The 27,098-nt window shown below is 31.5% G+C and overlaps 1 protein-coding gene across 4 annotated transcripts in view; it reads right to left on the minus strand.

Annotated features, from left to right (window-relative positions):
* The window catches only part of LOC127710442 (heat shock 70 kDa protein 12B-like), a 45,127-nt gene that overhangs the window by 14,379 nt on the left and 3,650 nt on the right, over positions 1 to 27,098 (minus strand). The window contains exons 2-6 of one of the 4 annotated variants that reach the window (XM_052216284.1): positions 24,273 to 24,379; positions 21,172 to 21,577; positions 20,439 to 20,657; positions 19,762 to 19,918; positions 11,097 to 17,158 (exon numbers count right to left, since the gene is read on the minus strand). The exons of 1 other annotated variant lie outside the window; for it this stretch is intronic. In XM_052216284.1, the coding sequence (XP_052072244.1) occupies positions 16,083 to 17,158; positions 19,762 to 19,918; positions 20,439 to 20,657; positions 21,172 to 21,577; positions 24,273 to 24,376 (1,962 nt within the window). In that variant the 5' untranslated portion in view covers positions 24,377 to 24,379 and the 3' untranslated portion in view covers positions 11,097 to 16,082. Of the gene's footprint in view, positions 1 to 1,697; positions 1,838 to 11,096; positions 17,159 to 19,761; positions 19,919 to 20,438; positions 20,658 to 21,171; positions 21,578 to 24,272; positions 24,380 to 27,098 lie in introns of those variants that run through there. 2 more of the 4 variants (XM_052216280.1, XM_052216282.1) reach the window with 2 other exon arrangements.

Consider the following 27,098-nt stretch of genomic DNA (forward strand, 5'->3'; position numbering starts at 1 on the left):
AAACAAAGGCATATTTGCAAAAGTTGTATTTATGAAGATATCAGTCTGGTGCATAAATTCACTAAAAGTTTGATTGAAATGACTGCTTACATCTGATTTTTGCATAACTTCCTAGCACAGTTATTGTTTACTTTATAAAAGACCTTTAAAATAAAAAAATCATTGCATTTACAAGTTAAATTATCTGTTTTATGACTCAGGGGTAGGCATTTTCCTCTGTTTTTTGCCCCTGGGGCCTCACATTTCCTAATTTTTTTCCCTGTTTCTAGCAATGTGAAATATTTACTACATATTTAGGATAGAACACACTATTGTAAGTTTTACTGAGGTCTTTTTGTAATTCTAGCTTGTACTTTTTTATGCCGCAGTCACAAAAAAGCACATTTAGGCGTTACGGCTTACTTTTGGGTTATCGACAGGACAAAAACACCCCACCAGAAATATTTAGGAAGGATCAATGAGTTGCAATTACTGTGAAGAGTAAATATAAGCACTTCTAAACAATTTAAATTACAAATAGGCATATATTATGAATTTATTTTGAATTCAGGGCTTTAAGTAAACCATGCATACTGTAAACTGTGAATTTATGCTGAGTCATCATAGTTAAGGCCCAGGATTTTCTCAATCTTCATGAAATATTTATAAAACTTCATATTTGAGTTAAATTCTTTAAAATCTCTGAGATAAACCAGATTTTGTGAAATTCTGTATGTTCTATTTTTTAACCCTATATAGGTTGCAATTCTGTAAATACAGACAATGCAATTTCCCATAGGAACTCCCTTTGCGGCTAAAACTGTGACACTTTTACTATGAAGTTTCGTGAAAAATAATATCCCAGAACGGAAAGTTTATATGCACTACTATTTTATTCAAAGGTCAAAATATAGGGCTGTGCGGCATATTTTCAACATTTATATGCCCTGAACTTCTAAGAGTTTAAACTTATACTAAAATTCTATACTACCCTTACCTCCATTTTTGGACCTCCTAAGAATTAAAATTTAGCCGCTACCATGTTTATCTATACTGGTTACATTCCCAAGTGATGTCTCTATGAGATGAAACACAGAGATCATCAATGGGAACCAGTACGTTAACAAATTAACATACCTATGAATATTAAATATCTCCCCAAAAGAGGCGTGGTTTGAGAAACAGCTGTATTTATAAAGTGCAACCTATAAGCTATTCAAGAGAAATATTCCATAACGGTCAACCAACTCGTGATGGCGTCCGTAAAATTTTCGAAGTGATGATTTTGATTTCACCACTTGGAATTTGGCTTGATAGCTTCCTTGAAAGCAGCAATTAAACCTCTATTAAGGAAATTATTGGGAAATATATACTCCGTATGCATGCGCTGCTGGAATGTTGCTACATAAAAATAGAAAAATCACATTAGGGAAACTGAAGTAATCTCTTTTGTCGTAATGTTTTGTTCTCAGCTGAACCTTATTGTCAATTTCTAGATGCAAGTCAAGATATGAGGCTGACTTAAATGTATCTTTTGTATCCTTTATTTCAAGTTCGATGAGATAAATGCATTCAACAAAAGTTGTTCCCTAATTGATGATTGAATCCGAATTAAATTAAAATCTGGTGCATAAAACAAACATTTAATCAATGCGCCACAATATCTATTTTTTTGAAGTATTTGGTTTTTTTATATGAACATGTTACAATTTACTTACTTACTGGTATACTTCCTGAAGTTTAATTTTGTATTCTTCAAACTAATATTCAAGGTCCATGTGTTAGGTAATCTAGAACAAATACCTTCCTTCTAAACGTGATAAAGTATATCGATCAACAGTTACGGGTCAATAATTTAATATTTAGAAATGGTTGTGTTATCTATTATACAAACCAGGAAGAATATTTCACGTTTTGTTACTTATAATACTAAATCCAATTTAACTAAATAGTCATGTAGTATGCCAAAAAAGTCCAGACCTTCATTTGATTTATCTTAACCTTTGGTTAGAAGATATTTAAGTTGAAGGCTATTAAAGAAACATGTAAATGCACACTAAAAAAATTATAAAACGTTTATTGACTGTTTTCAGTACTAATTTTTACTGCACTAGTCTGAAAACCCTGAATGGTACTATATTTTAGTGTAACATTGTTCCAGGTGTTTTGTTTTACATCACATCATTCATCAGATCAACATTCGATTCACGTCTCAGTCATTACAGCTGAACGGACGTGCTGGATCAGCTACTGATTATCTGTTAGCTACAACGGCAGGTGCGGAATGAATGGCTCAGCGACTAACTAATATGTTAACAGTAAACAACTCAACGCCGTACAATTAGCATAACAGTACGCGTCAGCATACACTCCAAAACCCATTGTGGATCGGGGAGTGCTATGCCGTCTGACGTCCGAGGGACCTGTACCCGTGGTGTTGGGTAATGGACTGTCATTTCACCGTCTCACGACAGTGGTCTTGATAAAGCTTGCTGAAACAATCAATTGCAATATTATGTTGACGACTCATCGACCAGTACTACTCAACGTGGTCAGCGTGCTGCCCAGTCAGTTGATCAACCTGGCCCTGGAAACAGCCGTTGTGAAGACAGTATACTTCTTTACGTCAAACCAAACTAAAATAGTCAATAAACCAAATCGATACACGTAAAACAAAATGATCGCCTTTTTCCGACTTGACGACAACAACAAAAACATTGCTCACCAAACGCCTCAGCGAACCAAGCCGACCGTACGAGGGTTTAACAGCTAGTAAAGGTCGTTAGTTTAAACATATTTTATTGTACAAAACAAATGGATTAGACACAAGTTTTTCAACTTAGTTCCGTCTTCTCCATAATATACATGAATATACATTATATTTATATTGCACATTACATAAATTTGTAATTTTCTAATTAGCATGAAGGCATGAAAAATAATTAAATAAATAACATTAATTGTTATTACAATATTTATAAACAAGAAAATAATAGAAACGGCTCAATGGATATCAAACGTTTTAATTTTGAATAATCAAACACACCCAAGGTGTATACAAAACGATCGGTCCAAAGGGAAAACACCTACTGATATGCGTATGCAGGATATAATTAGTAGTATTTGATACATACGGAGGAACCAATGGTTGTAAATAATCCGGTGTTTGGTTATTTACAATTTTATAAAACATGGTCAATTTTTTAACTTCCCTTCTTCCACTTAATTTCTCCCATCCCGTCTCTCTATAAATAGAGTTAATATTAGCATAACATGGTAAACCGGTAACTATACGTGCTGTTTCAATCTGAATCTTTTCTAACCGTTCGGAATTAATTTGCCCACAGTTGTCCCAAACTTCAGATGAATATTCCAAAGGTCGTTGTAAACCACCAAGTAGTAGTGTTTTTTTTTTTTATTCCAGAAACATGTGTCGTTTGTAATGGAAAAGTGAGATGAAAGATACCAAAGGAGTATTCAAACTCATAAGTCGAAAACAAACTGACAACGACATGGCAAAAAAACGAAAAGAGACGAAAAGACGAACAGAAAACACAACAAAGTAAACTGAAAATTGTGCAAAACGAACCCTAACTAAACCCGGTGGTAATCGTATGTGCTCTGGATGGGTAATCAGATCTTGTTCCACATGTGTTGCTAATGTGAGTACAAACCCAAATACCACTTGTCTTAACCACAATCCGTACTCTTTTCCGCGAATGTGACATACCAAATTAGACTTATCACCGGTTTTGAACTTATGTGGGCAATACGACGGGTGCCACATGTGAAGTAAGATATTCTAACCCTTCCAGAACACCTGAGATCACCCCCGGTTTTTATTGGGGTTCACGTTGCTCCGTCTTTGGTTTGCTAGATCTATGTTGTGTTTTTTATACTGTCAGTTACTTTTCGACTTATGAGGTTGATTATCCCTATGGTATCCTTTGATATGCATACGATTATATTGATATCGTGACTATATCGTGTCTTGGACATTATTGGTTGGAAAAGGTACAGAAAATACCAAGGGGTCAATATAAAAACACAAGTCGACGAAAAACAGACATTATGAAAAATACCAAAAAAGATATACGACGAAAAGAAAAAAAAACAACATTATACAAATCACTACACAGACACTAAAGACTGTGCAATACGACTACCCCTCTCTCCAAAAAATCAAAAACGGGTGTGAACTCAGTTCTACAGGAAGCTTATTAAGCAGATCCTGTTCCACTAGTATCCCCCGTCATGTGGCTCAAATCGTATGTACAAATAATGTGATACGTCGCATTCGGTGATTTCATAATAAAACAAAGTGAACAAGATTGTGGCTACGACAGTTGGAACATATACATAGTCATCTGTGACATCGATATTTGATAACGTTTATGGCGTCCATAAAATATGTGAAGGAAAAACATTATCGATAGGAATACTGGGTTCAACATCTTCATTGTGAGCAGCAGCCCTCAAGATAATCGTTTATAGAAAACATATCCGTTCGCAACTGGAATGTTGCTACATAGAAGTGAAAAATTCAAATATGTTTTGTCGTAAAGTTTTGTTTTGAACATACCCTCATTGTCAAATTCTGGAGTCAATAAAGATATGAAACATACTTAACTGTATTTATGGTATCCTTTATTTTAGTTCATTGTGATAGAAGCAGCAAAGAAGTCACCAGCTTCGAATTATTTGATTAAAGGAAATCATCAATATAGCTACACATTGTACCCGAAGAACTATCAGATCACTTGAAGGAGTATTGAATTTCCATATCAAACAGACAATCCTGTCAAATTAGTTTGAAATTAGAAAAATATTGAGATTTATTATTATCAAAAACAAATTTGTAACGACAACAACGGGTAAACTTAAATTTGGTTATATCCAGATTAATCGATAAATCATTTCAACATGCAGGAAAATGTATTTATGCTACGATGATGAAGTAATGTCATTTCCTGCTCCACATGTAGAGTATCTTTATGCTTCATGGCTAGATAAATTCATTTACCTAGGTCAATTTGTATAACGTTAACGTTTAGCACAATAAAGTTTCGTACATTTCTATTGAATCTGGTAGGAATTTTTCTGAATCAATATTTCAGAATTACTGATGACTTCGTGAAATTATTTCTAATTTACTGTATATGTAGTCTACAGTTTTATGTGATGATACATTTTTTGTATGATTGACATTAAATACGATAAAATATAACAATTTGTCCGATGATTGGAGAGAGAAACAGGTACATTTTTACGTCTATTTTTATTGATATTTCTATGAAACAAAAAGTAGTAATATTGCTGTGTAAACACTGTAGTAAAATATTTTCATTCTTAAGATAACATATCAGGTGTTCATCTGTCATATCGTTAAAAATTACAAAATTTATCACAAGGTATTTGTCATTTTGGATTCTCTTTTATCATTTTTCGACATCATGTTTAAGCAGTCTTGAAAAATTATGTGTATGTACTCTGATACAAATGTTGCTAGTTTAAATAAAACAGTTATTATCTTATAAACCTAGACAATATATCAGACAATTGTAGTTTAACAATGCTGAACTCGTAAATCAATTGTGAATATATAACCAAATGAAAAAAAAAAATCAAAGCGCGAATGCGCTGTAAAGACAGTTACCTACAGATCTTGTGATTTTACAGTCCAGATTGATTATAATCATGTTTAAACATGTACATCTTACAGTTATTCCATACATCAAATATAGTTGACCTATTGCTGACGGTAATCGAGAAAAAAAGAACAAAACACAAAAAATTGACATTGACAAATGAACCATTGGCAAAATCAAAAGCTCAAAGACATCAAACGAAAAAAACTTCAATGTTCAAGCCAAATTACAGACATGTAATTTTGGTGGATTAAATAAAATTACACAATTTCATTTAAATTTTTACTTATTCATTCTTATTGTAATCATTCAATTTGTTACATGATAAATGAAATAAAGTGAATTTTACTTACAACATGTACAAATTAGAATTATAGTAAATTATTTTAACATGGTCATTATTGATTTGTCTTTACCTTTGTACGAATCGCAACATGTCGACTTGTGAAAATAACTTCAAGAAATATCTAAAGGAATTTTTAAACAAGAAGTCAATTGCTTAACTCACAGAAACTTTGGTCATTGAAAACCGTTTTCTTTTTTAAAAATTCACTTCGGTGTTTTTATTGAATCAAAATTCCTTAAACATTTCAAATTGTTTTATTTTATTTAATGTGTATCTTACACTAACAGAAAAATCGTATGAAAAAGAGCACAATATTTGAAGAAAATAAGTTGAGATTAAACGAAATTTTGTTTCTGAAATAATAATTTGAACACTAAGAAAATCAAAGAATCGTTGATGTTGTGATCCAGCCATATTTATAGCTAGTCTGATATTCTTTCTGACCATACTTTTTTCAATATTTTTTTCTCTTTTCATTTCCAATCTTACTGTAAAATGTCTATGTTATTGTCCAAAGGTAGAGAATTTCCCAATATTAATGCAAATATTGATATGTATAAATATATATATATATATAGATATTTCAATTTTAGACTCTGTCAGATTTTTTTTTTAACAAGAATGGAAAGGGAATTCTTCAAATAAGTAATATTTTTTTTTATATGCCATTAATAATAACTGGCTTAATAATTTCCAGAAAGAGGCCTTAGAAATGCACTTTCTCAACAACAAAAATTAAAAAAAAATAATAATTACTTTTTTATCTAAATTGGTGTTCATTCTTCATTAAGAAAAAATGCATTTCCTGTATTCAAATTTAAATGTACAAATACCAAATGATGAGATATTCCTAATTACTGTTAAATAGCAATATAATCGGATATAAATGTAGAACATTTTTAACAAATAAATTTTGTTGCAGAAAATGCTCAGGTAAGAGTTATGCAATTTTGTATATTATTTCAATTAAATTTCTGATAGTTGTAACTAATTAATTAGAACTTGATTATTGACTTATGTCAGATGATAATTACACTGATTTTATAAGTGAAATAAAATTTGCTTGCATTTTTTATACATATTTTTTAATTTTTTTTGTCTTTTCTTTGAAAAAAAAACCCACATCTGATTAATCATTCAGCTAGCTAGCAAAATTAACAGAATATTTTAGTGTAGTGTAGATTAAAATAAATAATACATTTGTAGGTTTACTATTGAGGTCAAGATTTTGTGTATATGGTTAGGTGTGTAATAAATTGTTTCTATTTAATTATGTAACCGGTTTTGAGATATTAACTGTGGTGAATTAAGCCTGGGGTCGTTTCCATTTAATACTTACACCTTTGATTGTAATTATTTGAAAATCATGACAGTTGATAATCATACTGACTCTTACTTGCCTAGGGAAAGAAATGGAGTAATATCATTTCAAACAAGTGTGGGAATCAACTTAGATATGTTAATACACATAATGTCATGTTGACTTACATTTCATTGAACAACAACTTACACAAGCATTAGATACTAATATAATACTTTCAAAATTCTTATCAACTGATTCAATTGATGTACAAATACTTTTTCAAATTAATTCATATATAGCAAATCATTATAAATTTTAATTTACAAAGGAACTAAACATGTACAAATTGATAGATGAAATGAAACCAAACTTAATCTTTGTTATTTTGATTATACAAAAATAAGCTCATCAAAAAGCGCAAAACAACTAACAAAAGCACTAAAAACCCAAATTGAGTACTGACCTTAGACTTCTCACTGTTAAAGATAGTTCAAATTAAAACAAAATAACTAATATATATCATGTATCCAAAACAAAATATAAGTAAACATCCAATGAATTCAGTGTAAAGACGTGATAAACTGTTTAGGGAAACATAACCGTGTTAGTTTGTTTAAGAAGGTTGAAAATAAAACCAATCCATGTCCTCATTTTGGAACAGTATTACATGTCACCATTAAAAGCTTATGTGGACTGAGTTGTTTGTTTCTTGCGTATGTATGCATTATTTGTCAGGTCGAAAGTGTCAGTCTATTTCACGAATATTTACGTCATCCCTGGTATGAACTTGTTTAAGAAGGTACTCATGAGCGTTGTTTTCGATTGGTCTATTAGCTTATTAACTCAGACTGGTGAATTGGAAAGTGTAAAACTGTAAAATAAGCAGCACGGATTGATTTATAGGTAACGTCACAGTACCCAAATTGCATCTATTCAACAAAAATAGCTGCGAAAATTTTCTTTGAGACTTAATAATTTGTATTTTTATGATTTGAAATTATAGACGTCTTTTAACATAGGTAACTATATTCAAATATACAAAAAACGTTCTCAGTATATATTTCAACAGATGAAGCACACTGGAGACAGTAAAATCTACTGAACGTCGCCATGCGACGTTCACAAAAAGTCATCTTTTAAAAATAAGCAAAAAAAATATGTTACAAGCATCTATTTCTTTAAAAATGAATACTAAGCATGGACTAATGTCAAATTGTTCTAAATATTTGAAGAAATAAAACAAAACAACTGTTATTCGATTTTTAAGGATGTGAATTAAAGCATGGTTGCAATCTGGGTACTCTTCATTACAGAATCATGGATCGTTTGGAGGTCGGTTCAAACCAATTTTTCTATGATTCACTATCGATTCAAAATTAAACTGGTGTAACAATACAGTAAAAAATGATACATGTACAAAATAAACACAGAAAGGTAACTTTTGTCTGGATCGTTAAAAAATGTAGGAGAAAAAACTGTCAAAATAGGTGCAATATTGGTACCCTCACGTTAGATACATTGAGGTTTTTTTTTTATTCGTCCTGAAATTTCTGTACGATACAATCTTTTAATATAAAAATAAGAAGATGTGGTATGATTGCCAATTAGACAACTCTCCACAAGAGACCAAATGACACATACATTAACAACTATAGGTCATCGTATGGCCTTCAACAATGAGTAAAACCCGTGCCGCATAGTCAGCTATAAAAGGCCCCGAAATGACAATTGTCAAACAATTCAAACTAGTAAAATAGCGGCCTGATTTATGTACAAAATAATAAACGTAAAACAAATATGATATACAGCAACAAAAATCCATTTAAAATGTATTGCCATCGTAAGCAATACATTAATACCATGTTCTAACTTTTTTGTATTCTATCATTCTTTACTTAGCAATGTATTAATTACCAACATAATTCTATATGTTAAGGTTTCTTATATAGACATAAAATTTAAAACAATTTATTCCAATGATTAGAATGAACGCAATGAATTATAATTACTTTTAATTGGTCAAAATGCTATTTTCAGAACAACAAAGATAATAATACAATGTAATAGAAGGAAACCATTCTATTTCAATTGTAAACAAATTAATGTAATCTTTATTAAGTATTGTGATAATGTTTCAGATTTTAAAGATCAGTAGTAGATAAAGTTAGGAACACTCAAATTAACACCTGAAAGGTCCAAGATGTATAATTTAATGGGAAAGGGGGGAGGGGTGTTCAAGAAAGTCTTAGATAGAATTTGACTAAGGAAATGGAAAATCATTTTTGTCCTTAAATACAGACTTTTTGAACTGAAAAGTGATCACAGACGATCTACTGGGTGGCTTGATAAACTAATTGATGCATGTGTAACATCCAGTGGCAAATATCAAGGACGAGTGAAAGCAAATTGACTACAGTCCACTAGAGTGCATTACTGGTTCTTCGCAGGTTAACATATTCGATTTCACCTAATGTTCTTTTCTTGGAAACCATCACCATTGATTTTAAAGTCTAATTCTTTCTTCCTTTCACCGAAAGATATCACGCTAGCAGACCAAAATCACAACATAGAAATTCAATTTTTGTATTCTTGTCTTTCATCTTTGCCTTGTGCTTTGTCTATAGAGTGTCTATATGCCATTTTGTATTTCTTTGTTGACATAGTTGTTTGTTTTTATTGTGATTAAGATTATAACACAATGTTGACTGCTGTACCCCAATTTTTGACATTTTTGTTTTGTTCACACATTGTTGTCTATTTAATGGAATTCTATGCAACTGTCATACAAATGAGAGTTTTTGTGAGCTATAAAACCAGGTTTAATCCACATTTTTCTACAAAAGGAAATGCCTGTACCAATTCAGGAATATGACAGTTGTTTTCCATTCGTTTGTGTGTTTGAGCTTTTCATTTTGCCATTTGTGAAGAGACTTTCCGTTTTGAATTTTGCTTGCAGTTCGGTATTTTTGTTATTTTATTCTTTCCTTGTGATGAACTATACTACTTTTCATGTTTCACTGTTATTTATTTCATTAACCATTATCCAGAATTTAGTTTTATACAGTAAAGTCATTAAATATATTTTTTTTTTATCGTTCAACTCTTTATTTATCTGTTGACATCCTTCAAATTATCGGTAACTGAAAGTCAACCATATCGTATATTTTGCTTTGGGGCTACTTCTATGGATGTATCGTTTTCAAAACCCCAAATCAAAGGATGGTAGATTTTTAAATGTATTATACGGACACATTTGCTTAAGATTGTAAATATAAATAAGAAGATGTGGTATGAGTGCCAATGAGACAACTATCCATCCAAGTCACAATGTGTAAAAAGTAAACAATTATATATCAAAGTACGGCCTTCAATACGGAGCCTTGGCTCACATCAAACAGCAAGCTATAAAGGGCCCCCAAAAGACTAGGTAAAACAATTCAAACAGGAAAACCAACGGTCTAATCTACATAAAAAAACGAGAAACGAGAAACACTTATGAACAACACCAACAAACGACAACCACTGAAAAACAGGCTCCTGACTTAGGACAGGTGCATAAAAATGCAGCGGGTTTAAACGTTTTAACAGGCGCCAACCTGCACCCTAACCTGCAACAGTGGTATAACATTACAACATAAAAAGACACACAATAAAATATCAATTGAAATAGCTTAACTTGATTAAAAAGACAATACACAAAAACAAGTAAATATACACTGAACGAATAAGTTTGATTTATGACACAATATAAATAAAAAAGATGTTTCAATGTCAAAAAGACATCTTCAACCTAGGTCAAAATGGCGTTAAATAAGTAACGTACACAGGTAAACTTTAATATAAGCCTGTAAACAATACAACAATATCGCGTTATAAGCTAAAGCATTTTATTTCTTATTAAATACAGTTAATTTTTTGTTAAAAAAAACACACAATTTCAGCAAACCGTTTACCAGCAACAGCTTCGACAACATAAATATACAAGGTCTAGTACAGTATGAATATGTATACAAAGCTATAGTTTAATAGATAATGTTCAAATATTTAATAAAAACAACAATGGTCCTAAAATAAAACTATATGTACCACCAATACAACTCTGCATAATCTATACTACTATAATAACGAGGTCCAATTAGTTTGCTGGCATGACGTAAAAACGACGAATAAAAGAATTCAACTTTAAATATAACTATTATAGGACAATGATGTTGTTCAAAAAATACACCATTCCAGGCCCTTTAGTTTTCCACACAATTAATATTACCAATAAATAACAAGTTCCGGGTCGAATCTGATACCGATACCAATAGTATATGAGACATGTAGTTTCCTGTTACCTCCTGTAAATTACTCCTCTATTAGGGGAACCTGGAATTCTTCCAGTAGTTATTTTATATCTATGTTACACTATAATACAGTATTTAAGTCTGTTTTCTTCCACCTCAATACCACTATTAGTTTGGTTGATTAGTTAAAAAAATAATTTTGTTTATAGAATTGACAATGGAATGGAAACGGGGAATGTGTCAAAGAGACAACAACCCGACCAAAGTGTGTAGTAAGTTTATTGTAGTAAGAAAACAAGGACGTGTTCAAACAGAAAGATTTTGAAAGCAGGGAAAACTGTGCAACTTCCAATCAGCATGACTTTATCAGATGACAATACGAATACAAAAAATCCAGGCTAACAATAAGGCATAGGTACTTTAACTCAGTCACGGACCCGCGGGTGTGTTCTAGTATTTATGAAATTTACTAAGGGAAACTAGGTAAAATGAATTGACAGCTAAACCACGGAACTATACTTGATTTTAATATGATGCTCTTCTTTGGCTTGGTAAACAAAGCCATGATGTTTTGATTCCAATTAAACATGTATGACTTCTCAATTAAAGATGCAACGTCAGTTGTTATTTGAACTACGCTGAGATTCAAAAAGAACATTTCTTTTAGTTTTGGTGAAAAAAGAAATGAAGTGAAATCATTCATAAAATAAGTCTTTGTATGTCTGTACACTTCTAGATCTGTTGTTTTTCGTGCTAACGCTTGGTTTTATGTCAATAACGAATATAAAACCTAACCATGTCAAAATGAGCAAAAGTATGCTAAAAAATTTATTTCTTGAAAAAAACTCCGATAGAAAGGGAGATTTGGTGAATAAAGAATGTGGTGGGCTTAGATATATTTAGGATCGTTCAACCCTCCCCTAATCTGGGACGGTGGTGTAACAGCACATCATAAGAACAAACTATCAAAATCAATTGGAAAGGTATAACTCAGTACGGTTACGAAGTACACAAAAACAACTAGCATAATAAAGCACCAACCTAAGATAACTTGCAATTACAGAATGTTAGTATAAAGTATATAAAAACTAATAAGTATATCATGTGTTCTAAGGTTAATATATCATCTAACGGATTTTTGTCAAGATTTCGTAAATATTGTGAAAAGCATGACCTTGAGCAATGTCAAAATATGCTTCATTAAAGTATCACGTTCATAATATTTTATTTGTCACTCACATAAGTTTAAATCCATGATATGTTGTTTGTCATTGACATGAGTTCATTTCCATCATATTTCATTTGTCATTGACATGAGTTCAAGTCCATAATATGTTATTTGTCATGACATGATTTCGAATTCATCATATTTCATTTGTCATTGACATGAGTTCAAATCCTTAATATTCAATTTTCATTGGCATAAGTTCAAATTCATCATATTTTATTTGTCATTAACATGAGATCAGATCTTTAATATTCTATTTGTCATTGACACGAGTTCAAATCCATAATATTTTATTTGTAATTGACATGAGTTCAAGTCCTTCATATTTTATTTGTCATTGACATGAGTTCAAATCCATAATATTTTATTGGTCATTGACATGAGTTCAAATCCATAATATTTTATTTGTCATTGTTCTGAGTTCCAAAAACTACTTAACCCTATTTTTCATTGACCTGAGTTCTTATTTGTTTATACATTGATAATTATAAAAGAACAAATATTTGATGTTTAAGATATACATTCCGGTATGTGAATCCATATCAATTACGAGGTATTCAGGTGGCTAAAACTCATTCTTATTATCAACTAATGTACAAATTATCTTAAATGTGTTTCACAGATACATTATTTGTTATTCGTTTACAGTTACAAAAAACTAAAATAATTGATTTCTCTTACATTGATGATATTGTCATTTAACATTTAAATCCTATCTTAATGTGTATGTGTTGACATGAATTATCATTGAAATATTCTTTTTTTTTTACAATCAATGTTAATAAAATATTGATTTATTTGAAGTACTTAAGTTTTTTTCTTCCCCTTAACCATAGATTGGCCAAGCCGTTATTTGTACAAACATTTTGGAAGTGCTTTTCAATTTCGTAATTGATTGCAGCGCCACTGATGAGTCTAGCTTACGTAAACGAAATGCGCGTTCCGCCTCTGGCGTACAAAATGTCAAGCCTGGTATGTTTAATGAGTAATTGAAATTCCCCGTTTCATATATACATCTTGAAAATACTTCGAATGAATTGAAATTGCTAAAGATTTAAACGAATAGTTTCATTTAAAGAAATAAACTTTGGAACGATTCACGAACAGGTTTTGTCCATCTGCTGCATCAGTTTTAGAAATTGTGATTTTTCTTCACTTAAAACGTTGTACTAAATACACTTGGAATAGATTTATAAAAACCGGTGTCTTAAATGCTCTTTTTGTTAACGCTAATTCACCAACTAATGTTTTTTTTCAAATGGTATTATTTTGTCTCAATGCAAATTTTAAGCAATATTATATATTATATATTATATTGCTGCTTTCAATAAAATAAATTGAAAAATTTCCTCCATGAAAAATGTTTTACGCCAAATATATTATTAATAAATATTAATAAAATCAGATGTGGATTGTGTGCCAATGAGAAAACAACCCAAAATACAAAATACCTAAAGACATTTATAATCAAGGTCTATAAAATATGTCAGGCTCGAAAATGTCCCGCGTTCTACTTAACAGCTAAATGCGTGTATACAAACAAATCAGCGATCTGGCATTAATACCATACTTTTTAATTCACAAACTGTTCTTAAACAATGTTTCTGTTGTATGTAAAATAAAACATTAGGTTTTCACACTGTTAGTTGATTAAAATCGATCATAGATTTTAGTTGTATTTCATTTTATTCGTTACCGTATTGCATTTATATCTCTTTCTAAAAATGTGGTTCCACTTATGTAAAATGACGGAGGGTATGATGAAAAGGGGATTTGTAAATACGTTTCAGGTTATTACATTTAAACATAGAGTTGGTTTTCTTATGTAGATTGAAAGAGCACAAATCGTCATATATAAATTAACGGTTAACAAAACTTTGAACTTTTCGAAATGATAAGGATGTTCTTCCCCAGAAATATATATATTACCTTAGCTGTATTTGACAAAACCTTTCGGAATTTGGATCCCCAGTGCTCTTCAACTTCGTTCTTTGTTTGGCCTTTTTAACTTTTGTTTTATTTGAGCTTCCCTGATGAGTCTTTTGTAGACGAAACACGCGTCTGTCGTAAAACTTCTAAGTCTGGTATCTATGATGAGTTTATTGAACAAAACATTCCTTTCTGTCTTCCTTTTTTTAATATAAAACCCATTTAGAATGAAAGCGATTTCGTGTTCACAATCTTGTCACATGATGTTTAGCAACTTTTCCTGAAACAGAGCTCAGCTGTAAATAAAGTTTTCCGATATTAAATGCTTGCATTAAAATCTAAACCTAATAGATATAAGAAGATGTGGTTTGAGTGCCAATGAGACAACTCTCCATCCAAGTCAAAATTTATAAAAGTAAACCATTATAGGTCAAAGTACGGTCTTCAACACGGAACCTTGGCTCAAACCGAACAGCAAGCTATAAAAGGACCCCAAAAATTACTAGTGTAAAACCATTCAAACGGGAAAATCAACGGTCTAATCTATATAAAAAACGAGAAACACTTATGAACCACATCAATAAACGACAACTACTGAACATCAGATTCCTGAATTAGGACAGGTGCAAACAATTGCAGCGTGTTTAGACGTTTTAATGGTACCAAACCTTCACCCTTATCTGAAACAATAGTGTACCATCACAACATAGAATGACACACTATAAAATATCAATTGAAATGGCTTAACTCAATCAAAAGACATATTAACACTAGTGAATATACACTGAACAAATAAATTTGATCTATGATACAATGTAGATATAAAATGAATAAACTAAGAGAAGAATAATTAAAGTAACATGTTATACCGCTGTGAAATGTTAAACAATTTAAGAAAAACAATATGCTTGAACAAAAACAGCAGCCATTTGCAATTACTTTAAACACAGGTAAATGAAATTAATTTTGTTGTTAGGTATACGTATACAGTTCAAATGGAGAAAGGGAATATTTTTACAAAATAAATAATTTTGATGTTCATAGTACAAAGAAGTGAAAATTTATAGTAATACCACACACTTATCAAAGCTGGTATATAAAACGTCCTTGGATATCAAACTGTTGGCTTTTAGTGTTCTAGATGAAGGTAAATTCAAAAAGTTGACGCGGGCGCAAAAAATTATAAAGTTATTTTCATTTACAAATATCATGAATTTAGCCATAGAACAAACTAACATTAGGAATACAAAAGTGTCCTTTCCATAAATGATTGGGATAAAGAACATCCTCAAACATAATATGAAAAGGTGAATCAAAGAAAATTTCATTAGTATTATCATTATTATTATTAAACTGTGAGTTAATCTTCCCCTAGCAGGTCCAACAGCTTTTCGCTAGTTTCCATAGAACCATCTTGTCGACACAAAACTTTAACTTCGGTTTCTCCAAATTTTAGACTAAAGTAAAGTTTTCGCCGAAGACTATCCTTGTCCCCTTTTAACCGAGTAACAAAATATCCAATTTTCCTACACCCTTCATCCGTTATATATCTCGGATTCTCATCTATAGTTGACTCATATATTGCAATTTCGGCTCTTTCGATGTGTGGTTCGTCCACAAGGAGATATCGCTCTTTAGATGCACAGCTTCGTCCTATTGATTGGCCCATTTTAGCTATGATACCGAAGACATTGCGACACTTTACAATACCTAATTGATTAGTGTAAATCTTCGATTTATCGTGAACTCCTTCAATGAAATCATTGGAACACTCGATACCATAAGAACATTTTAATACTCGACTTGAGACAATTCTGCTGTCATGTCCAAATATAACAGCCCCTTTAAGCACACTTAGTGAGGCATCATCTGGAATTATAATACGTTTTGATTTAAAATGGGTTTTGATTCTATTCTGTAAATAAACAGAATCTGCAAAACCACCAATCAATAGTATAGAGTCTATGTTTTCATTTACTTTTAAAAGACCATCAACGTGACGAACTATTTTATCAACGGTTGGAATAAAGAATTTAAAGAATAGATCTCCTTTTAAAATCATTTTATCTTTTTTTATTTCCACTTGATTTTCATATTTTGCTAATGACTGAATACGCGAAGAGACATTGCTATATTTGTCCTTATTGTGCATCTTAAAGATCTCGGTAAGACCAATAGGAACTCTAACAACTGCAGTAGAATCGTCCATTTTCATGGTCTGCTTTTTTGTTTCGAATTCTCTAATAATATCAATGCAGTCATCAGCACATTTGCGCTGGAACTCCTCAAAAGTCGTCGCACCAAATAGTTCTTTTAGGAAATCGATAAATGCTTTGTTGATGTTATTTCCACCCCATGGTCCGCCATTCGCAGCATATATTTCTTGAATATTTTGTTCATCGACTACTTCATGAATTGTTATGTCGACTGTGCCCCCTAAAATGCACAGAAAAATTGATCAAAGCAGTTATTTCTACATATTAAATGTCAAAATGGTTGCAATGATATAGTAGTTTCATCTTAAAGTACGCCTTGAGAGTCCGGTCGTCTTTTTTCAATAACATTTTAATATAGTCAAGCATTTTGAAAAGATCATCTCGAAAATTGAGATCTAAATCCTGAGATCAATAATTAAAGATAGATTCTACCACTGCATCGAGCGTGATACGATACTTCTCCTCTAGAAACAATTAGGTTTTAAATGTTTGAAATTTAACTGTCAAGAGTGGAAAAATATCGTATTGCATGATATTTGGTGGTGTAATCTGTTTCTCTAAGGATTTTTATACGATATGCAGACAAACTTAATCCTTAATTCCCTATGATCATCAAAACGACATGTTTTTTTCTAGTGACGTCAACGGGCATGGTCTTCTTTTTTTCGGAAGTCACAATAAAAAATTCAGAGTAAAGCAAGAACATTTGATGTCATAATTGAATTTTGACCAATAAAGAACTGAGATCAAACGAACCACACGTTGATTAAATAAAAACAACCAACAACTCAGGAAAAGGATACATCGGCTACGAATAAGAGAAAACGTTGTACCTGCCACTTGGTAGGTACTACTGGTTAGGGACTATCAGTCAAAGAAGGGTATCATCCTTCCTTTAGCCAGCGCTTTGGTATTTGTATTATTTCAATGATGCATTTCGTTTGTAAATGCTCACTCTATAAAAATGTAATTGTGCTAAACTTAAGGTTTCAACACCCTCAGACATATGTATCTTTTCGCTATTTAATTTCGGCATTTTTGGTTTTCATTCGTTTGCCCTTTTGATATCCCCAAATTTTGGTTACGACAATCCCTGACGAAGGCCATATTGTGACCTACAGTTTGTATCAAACTGTTTTTTTGTCCTGTGGATAGTTGTCTCATTGGCTATCATACCACATCCCCTTATTTTCAAAAAGTTTGCCTCAGCTCAAAGTGACTAGCGAATAAATTATGTGTAGTTTGTCTCGCCATTGACCACATTTAACTTGATAATCTACATTAAAACTGTTTTATGTACAATCTATACGAAACCAGTTTTAGATCTATATGATTCGAATAACAGAACTGTTAATAGTCGTGCTCATTTAAAAAAAATAAAAATACCTTAGATGTGTCAATTCTAATCTGTACTCTTGTTATCTCCCTTAGATAAAATTTATGTGTTTTGAGCAGTTGTTGAAACTACTGCCTTTTCGTATCTGTATTCAGCCAGGATTACACTGTTGTTGGTGTTCATAAAAGTGTTTAACCTAATTTAGTGTATGTACCAGTTTATTCTGTTTAAAATCATGTTGTTGTCTTTTGTTTAATTTAGGGCAATGATTTGTTTTAATTTTCCCATCGACCAAAAAGTATACTAACAAAAATACCGAACTCTGAAGAAAATTCAAAATGGAAAGTCCCTAATCAAATGGCAAAATCAAAAGCTCAAACACATCATACAAATGGATAACAACTCTCATATTCCTGACTTGGTACAGGCATTTTCTTATGTACAAAATGGTGGATTAAACCTGGTTTTATAGCTAGCTAAACCTCTCACTTGTATGACAGTCGCATAAAATTCCGTTATATTGACAACGATGTGCGAACAAAACAAACAGGCATAATAGGTAAAAATGTCAAAAAAAGGGGTACAGCGGTCAACATTGTGTTATAATCCTAATCACTATAAAAACAAACAAATATGTCAACAAATAAACACAAAAAGGCATATAGACAAAGCACATATGCAAAAATAAAAGAAAACATTACAAAAATTTACCATAGCACAATAACTCAATGACGGGATGTATAAGTACCGAGCCACGTCAAATGGATATTACCAAAAATAAGACTAAACAGTAAAAGTAACATTCACAAAGACAAATAAAAGAATACTGTAACACGTAATTAAGATGACAAACAACGTCAGTACCTAGAGTCTATACTTCAAGACCATCGTGTATTATTTGTGAAGTTGATACGGAATATTTATCAACAAGGTCTTGGTATCTCCCGATGAACTTTTTTAGAAAAAGGACGAGACGTTCTTTGACATGTCCCTGGTTCATCAATTTTCTGCTCAGACACTGGTGACGTTTTAGAAAGTCTGCGTAGCAGCTGCAAGCTCTTGAATACCGAATAAGTCGGGAAATGTATATTCCATATGCAGGGGAAGTTGGTATATTGCTACTAAGGTCGGGTAAATTGATAATTTCAAAATTCAAAACGTCTCGTTTGTCATAGATTCTGGTACTGAGATGACCGCTTATGTCAAATTCGATGTATAAGTCTAAAAATAAGGCAGAGGAATCCGTGTCTGTTGTTTCTTTAATTTCTAGTTCTGGAGGATATATTAATGGAACCTAATCAGAAAAGTTCGGATTGTTAATGGAAAGAACATCATCAATATATCTTAATGTGAAATTAAATGATCTGGCTTCTTTGATCTTCTTGTTTTTGACAAGTGTCTGAAGGAACTCCAAGATGTTCTTAAAACTCATGTTAACTTGTATCTTTTTTTTTTTGGTAAATTTCTGAAAATAAATATTCCCCTACCTCCAGCATCTATGACCATGTATCGAGAACCTGTTCGAAAACCTTCCACTACATCCTTGTCATCGAATCTTCTAACTTCTACAGGTATGTGTTTACAAAAAATAGCACCAGCTTCAGGTTCCAAAGCTAGAAGAAGTTGTGATCTAGGAATGCCTGCCTGTAAGTATTTAAGGATGAATAAATAATTATTTAGATACAATTTATTTAGATTGTCGAAAACACTTTTCTGAGATAAACATATTTGGCACCAAGAAGAAAATTATAAAATGAACCCGTCTTCTATCAAGACCATTTTACTTTTAAACCCACAACAATCCTTATGTCATAGACGTTAAGAAGCAGCTTATTTAGTTATTGTATTGTGGCTGTAGTGTATGCAAGTTTAACTAATCAGGAAATCTTTAACTTCTAATGTAATTAAACACCTTACCACTATACAAAACAAATAGTCTTATTGTGTTTGTCTAATTTCTTATTTCCATTATCATTATTTTCTGTCTGAACTCCTGAACTTGTTCAACCATTTTTGGGAGCAATTAAGGATGGACACTTCTTATTTGATTTAATGTTGTGCCAGTTTCTCTTTTTTTACATTCACTATTTTGTCTTAAAATCATGGGTCCAAATGGAAGTATGTATTGATCCCCACAAATACAACTCAAGTAGACATGTTTTACCATTTCTGCAGCCCTTCTCATGAATAATTTAGCCTTGTCGTTCCATATAGCAGGTACAGTCAACGTCCACAAAATATCTTCATCTTTTAGACCAAAGGTCATGTTCAAACATCTATTCATTAGATGATTCTTAAGGTATTTTATAGACTCGGAAAATACGGTGATAGCTGGTAGTGGTTTGCAATTTGTGGCTTTTATTTCGGTACGTAATGTTAAATCCTACAAATACAGTTCCATCATCATTGATTAGAAAGTAGAATTGATTCGGTGTGAATGTACATGAGACACAAATTTCGTGAAATAATGATATCACAAACAGTTATTTACTTGTCGTCCTTCTATACATTACAATTAATTATCTTTGTAAATCATATTTAAAACAAGACCAATTTTTGAAATTATTTCACAGTAAATCTGCTACTTAATATTACTTTAAATAGAAAGTTTTGAAATGTCAATAAAATAATAATGAACATAAGTGAAACACACTGCGACAAATTGTATTGGGTGCATAAAAAATATATTATAAAATATATGTTTTTTTTCTCAGAAAAACAATTAAATCTACGTAGGTTTTGCAAGCAATTGTTGATGTGTTTGTGCGTATGTGTGTCTGTGTTTCAATGAACTTTCCACGTCCTTTAACTGTTGTACAATATAATCAAACATATCTTATTTTTTTCCTAAAGTTGATGAATTTAAGAAATAAGATTTTGAGAAAGAGTTTCAGTACCTTGCATTCATAAAGCGACATCTTAAAGTTCTCAAAATAATACCAATCCTCAACATTTTCCTCGTCTGTAATCAAAGAAGAGAACTTGTTCTGAGCTTCATATCCAAAAGCTTCAAAGCGGCCTTCTGGGTTAAATAGTATACATGTTGGAGTCTTTGCCGATCTTAGAACTGTAGTTGCAGCAGTCCATATGTGAGTTGATATTTGTAATGGGTTGGCTTTAAAATCGTTTCGAAAAGAGAATGCATATCCAGATGCAGCTGTTCCCAAGTCTATTGCTGCAACAAGCAAAAAATTTGATCCAACGGAGGATTCAAGTGGTTGATCCTCTTCGGGTTTTACAGACTCTCCATTTTGGCTAAACTCTACATGTTCATATAGACTTTCTTCTTCTGCTTCGTACAAGCTTAAATTTATAAACACATTTACTGAATGAAAAATCAAAATAGAAAGCAGGCATATTCATTCCCATTTTCTGAGAGAATGAATTAAGACTTTCAAGTAAACAAATATGTTTTCTAACGTCTAATATTCAGCAATATGTCAATTTAATAATATTTTTCAAAAACGAATGTGCTATAGGTTTGTGGTTTTGTTAATCATCTGGTTTTTTTTGTCACCTGTTCCGTTGATTGATAGCGTTTGATTTTGTCTTTATCTAAATCAAAAGGTACACAGTAGAAAAAAACTTTATCTTTTTATTCACACTATACATATTTGTTCAACTAAAAGAGGTTTATGTACACTCATTGGAGAATGTTGAACAAAGTATAATATTGTTCATGCTTGTTAGGGCAACTTATATAAACTCCTACCATATCAATTTTTATGGACTTCTCCTTTTTTAATTTGCCTTGGAGTTCGGTACTTTTGTTTGTTTGTTTGTTTTTTTAATGAATTTGCTTGATTGTAACAAATAGACTATCATAACATGTATGAACAAAGGTATACAGAATAGCATATTCACAGCAAGGAAGTTTTAAATAAAAAACAACAATTGGATATATAATGTTATAACATTAGTTTACACATCAATAATTATCTAATAACGAGTGAAACATTATTTCCTTCTTGATACATATTTGCAGTGTTTAAAATCAAATAAACGGTACTTTATTATACTTTTTTAAAACATCCAGATTTCTGAATTTCATTAGTATTCCATCCTCCGCCATTTCACTTTGATACCCATTTGGATTGGTTGATTGAATGATTGATTGATTGATTGATTGATCGATTGATTGAAGTTTAATTTCACTTTTAAAGCTTTATTGCTTTATTTCCTGGCGGTCAGTTTGGTTTTTGTTTGGTGGAGGAAGCTGGAATGCCTGGAGAGAACTACCGACCTTTGGTAGGAAAACTGAGTGATACAACAGATGGACTCCTTAGAGCACTTGGCCATCAAGGCCCCCCATTTAGATTGGAAAAACGTACAAATTTATAAGTTGGTATATGCTTTTTGTTTTAGAAATAAATTTGATTTACATTTTAAGAAAGAATTTAATCTAACTGTTTCTTTTGTTTGTTATACACTTAAAATGTTTGTTGTATTAACTTTTTGAACTGACGTGATAACATAAACAGTTCCAATGTTAATGTAAATTTAGTATGGGCTAATAATTTTACTTTCAGAGTTGTTATAAGTTGAAATAAATATATAAAATTCAAATTAACATGTTTCCTAATTTAGAAAGTTACGTCAAATGTTATTTACTTACGACCATATATTATATATTGATTACTTAGTCCACTAAAGTGAATTGCCGAAAAACGGTGCTAATTGTGTGTTATTTCTAAGAAACAATATTTATTGTTAACGATTAACAAATATTTACTTTTATCCACGTTTTGTAAAATTAATGGATTGAATAAGCTTTGAATGCTAAATGGCTTAGATGTACCGAAATTGTGCTTGAATCAAAAAGGGAAACTGTTTATTTATCAAAGCGTATAAACGTGAAAGATCCATTAATCAAAATATGTCAAACCAATGTCGTTTTTATTTGAAAGTTGAGAAATACAACTTTAATGATTGTTTTAAGGGACATTGTTTGAAAAAAATCATTAAAGATACTGAAAACCTCTCGGTTTGTGAAATCACAAGTACTGATAAAAGTTTGTATCTAATAGAAAATTTTGGCAACACTTTACGATGTTCAAATCTCATAATCTGAAGAAGATACACATCAACGTTACTAAGAAAAACTTAGTGAATCACACTTTCTGTGGATTTCGTGGGAATAAGTTAACCACGAAATTAAACGTTCTGTGGCTTGTATGCAGGCTTTTGCAAAACTATGAAATACGATATTCAGGTCAATACAGGTTTTCCTCAATCCACGAAAATCGGTACTAACGACAATAGATGAATTTACAGAATATGGATCAAGTTTCATGACTGCATTTCTTTCAGACCATAGAAAGGTGCAATAATTGTCGTTTGAATTGCTGATCTAATAGGATGCTAATTTTCTTAACGATGTAATTTGAGGCTTCAGAATACGAATGAAAATATTAATTAACAATAAACTACAACAATTCTAGCACGAGCTCTGTATTGCAGATGCAATAGACTTAAATCTGATGTATATCATTGAAAAAAAGTCATTGTTTTGAATGGCAAGCAGGAACACAGATCCTATTGGATTTGCCCTAATGACAGCCGATATTAGGGAATAGGTAAATTATACTTTTTTTAAAGAGACTATAGATTCGAACACTGCAACAAGTGTGTTACGATATTTTTCCACTCGAGACAGTTAAATTCTATTATTTTTTATATAATTAATATTTAATTGTTTAAAATGGAAAAATATCATAATACACGAGTTATAGTGGTGGAATCCTTCCTTTTCATAGATTTGCAGAAAGTTGTGTCCTTTATATGTGACGTCATCAGGCATGGTCGCCTTTTTTCATGACGTCACATTATGAAATTCAGAAGAAACCAAGAAAATTTGATGTCATAATTAAATTTCGACCAATCATTATCCGAGAATAGTTATTTCACTAGTGAGGAGAACAATTTTTTCCCAATCGGATGGGAAATGTTTAAAAAGTGAAAAAATTAGAGAAAATATTTATACATAGGTAGAACATACTGTAATTGTTCGTAGTCGTCTGATATATCTACAGCGACTGGTGTGTCTTCAGTTTTCTTCTTTGATTTTTTCTTTCTGAATACCTTCCGAATATATTTTGCCATTATCTGAAATTATATTTGAAACACAAGGTTTAGTTTCTTCTAAAATAAACTTAATTTGAAGTTACATTTAATGACAACAACTGTAATAGTATTACTGCACCATGCCCATTTTGACAGTGAATGTCTCGCGGTTGATACTCATGGCCAAAGAATTTGAAAAACAAACAAAAAAATAAAACGTTAAAGAGCTGCTATAATCGAAAAGGATCTAAAGTATTGCCAAACCCAATTGAGGAATCAGCGCTGTGCATAATTATTCCTTAATTTAAAATTTCCAATGAAACAAAAAAAAATGGGTCTTTGAAAAATCTTCTACATTGTTTTCTTCCTTTTTACGCAGATACAGCTTATTGTTTACCTTTAAAAAAATGATGAATGAAGAATGATAATAAGAGCACAAACCAAACCAAGGAAAACCAGAAAAGGTTCAAATTCTACCATAAGAACAGCTATTTGTATTTGTCATTGAAAATCAACAAAGCTCTTATCAGTATATTAACACCTTTGTGATATTATTGCATGTTTCTCTAAGATGAAATCAGTATTGTTGAAGTATTTCAATTTATCAAAAGCTTTGGTGATTAAGGTGTTATTAAAAAAAAATAGGACTAAAAAACGAAACGTCAAGAAAATCAGTATTTTGAGGAAGTTAACAAGGTAATAACATAAATTTTATAATAAAATGAGAAAACAATACAGTAACTACTTTTAACGGTTTGGGATGTAGTGAAAGCAGTAAAAACACAAAAGGGAAGGTATGGCAAAAACTTTTTTTGTGCTCTTGAATTCAAAATCAAAACGTAATATAAATTTATGTTATAACTTCCTTCAGTTGTCCATATGATATCTTATGCTATATGACTAAAAACTCCACATTTGACTAAATGGTCGACGTCATTTTGCTCTTCTTCGCCAGTAAAAAACCTGCATTTGTGATCGTCAAATTCCAAATTGACGGTGGCATTTTTTGATAACATGATTGTTATTCCTAAATAAGATGTCAGTATCAATATTTTGTATAATTATACCTATAATTTATATTGCCTTATACGGAAACAGTATATCGCTGACTGTTTCATATAGAGAAGTTAATTGAAGCAAAAATATTTTATGGCAAGCCTTGGTTCATATCTATCATTGCCAGACATTATGAGTAAGATGGCCATTTCAGGTCAAATGATTTAGTTTCCACATGATTAATGTATGACATCATATTTGTTTGAATATATACACCAAGTGTTTTTTACCTCTAGGTATATATTTCCTTAGCCTTATTTGGGATAACTTATTGGAATTTTTGAATTTAAATGCTTTTCTACTTCGTATTTGATTTGGCCATCCACCTTTTTTGATTCAAGCGTCAGTCACTAATGAGTTTTAGGTAGTGAAAAGTGCGTCTTGCGTACAAAATTCTAAATCTTGTACCTCTGATGAGTTTTTTTGTGTAGACATTGAAAGGAACATTTCTACAAAAATGTCCATGTTACATTATTAAATATGTTTCGTATCTTATCTTCACCTATGAAATTGTTATAGGTGCATATAAAAATTAATCCTATTGTCGTATTTGTCATATTAATGTATTAGTTTTCAGCATATGCCAAAGTGGAATTAAAGAATTTAGAAATTATAGACACGCTTAAATTCGGTCTAGCCCCTTTTTGGAGTTCGTGCGATTTCCTCCATTTTTGTGTGTTACATTAATTTGTATCATCTTAATATTGCAAGTCACAGACTTGTCAAATCAAATCGAATTGGAAAAGATAAAAAAGAGAAAAGATCCTTTCTTAAACTTTCCTTTGCCAACAAAGGTCTTGATGCCATCAACTTAAGCAATATTCTTCGTCATAAATTAGTTCACTCGAAAATACCTCCCTATTTTAAAGATCAGTCTGTATCTATCATTTCTTACACCTATACCAAACCAATTGCAACTAAAATTTTCAATTACAAACACGTGTTGCAGGATCTCAATATTGACGACTTCAAGTCTAAACCTCCTGATTCCACCTGTGCTAGTTTCCTATTCATATATAATCCGGCTGGTCACGTTATTCCTGGTGACCTAAACATTATCAATAACACTTCTCTGCGAAATGTGTTAATCAATGGCCCGAAATATCGTGAGCCTAAATCCATCAATTGGAAACACAACTTCAAAATACTGATGGATTCAGTCGGGGATTATGCCATGCAATGGGTTAAACGCAAGAAAGAAGACGTAGATATTCTTTCCGAATGGCTCTGAGGTCGTTGATACAAATCAGAATTAAGAAACTGAATGGGTCTATTAATACCCATGCTACATCAATCTTTAAAGACCCAAATGTTGCTAAACACTTGTCCTACCTCCATGACAAATATGTTGTTGTCCCCGCAGATAAAGCCCGAAACAACATCGTTTTTGTGTGTAAATCACATTACATAAACTGCTTGATAAATGAATTAGGTACTGACAATTCACTTGTAAACTTAACATATAACCCCACGACACTTACTAAAGAGGAAATCCTGAATAATCATAGGTCTATTCTATGTTCCTTTGGAATTTCAACCAACGATGAAGAACTGGATCTTCCATCACTGTATTGGATACCTAAACTACATAAGTGTCCTTACAAACAATGGTATATTGCTGGGTCTTCCAAGTGCTCCACGGAACCTCTTTCTAAACTATTAACATCAATTTCATCAGCAATCAAAGCCGGGATTCAAAGTTATT

The sequence above is a fragment of the Mytilus californianus genome, unplaced genomic scaffold, assembly GCF_021869535.1.
Source record: "Mytilus californianus isolate M0D057914Y unplaced genomic scaffold, xbMytCali1.0.p SCAF_8, whole genome shotgun sequence".
NCBI lineage: Eukaryota > Metazoa > Mollusca > Bivalvia > Mytilida > Mytilidae > Mytilus > Mytilus californianus.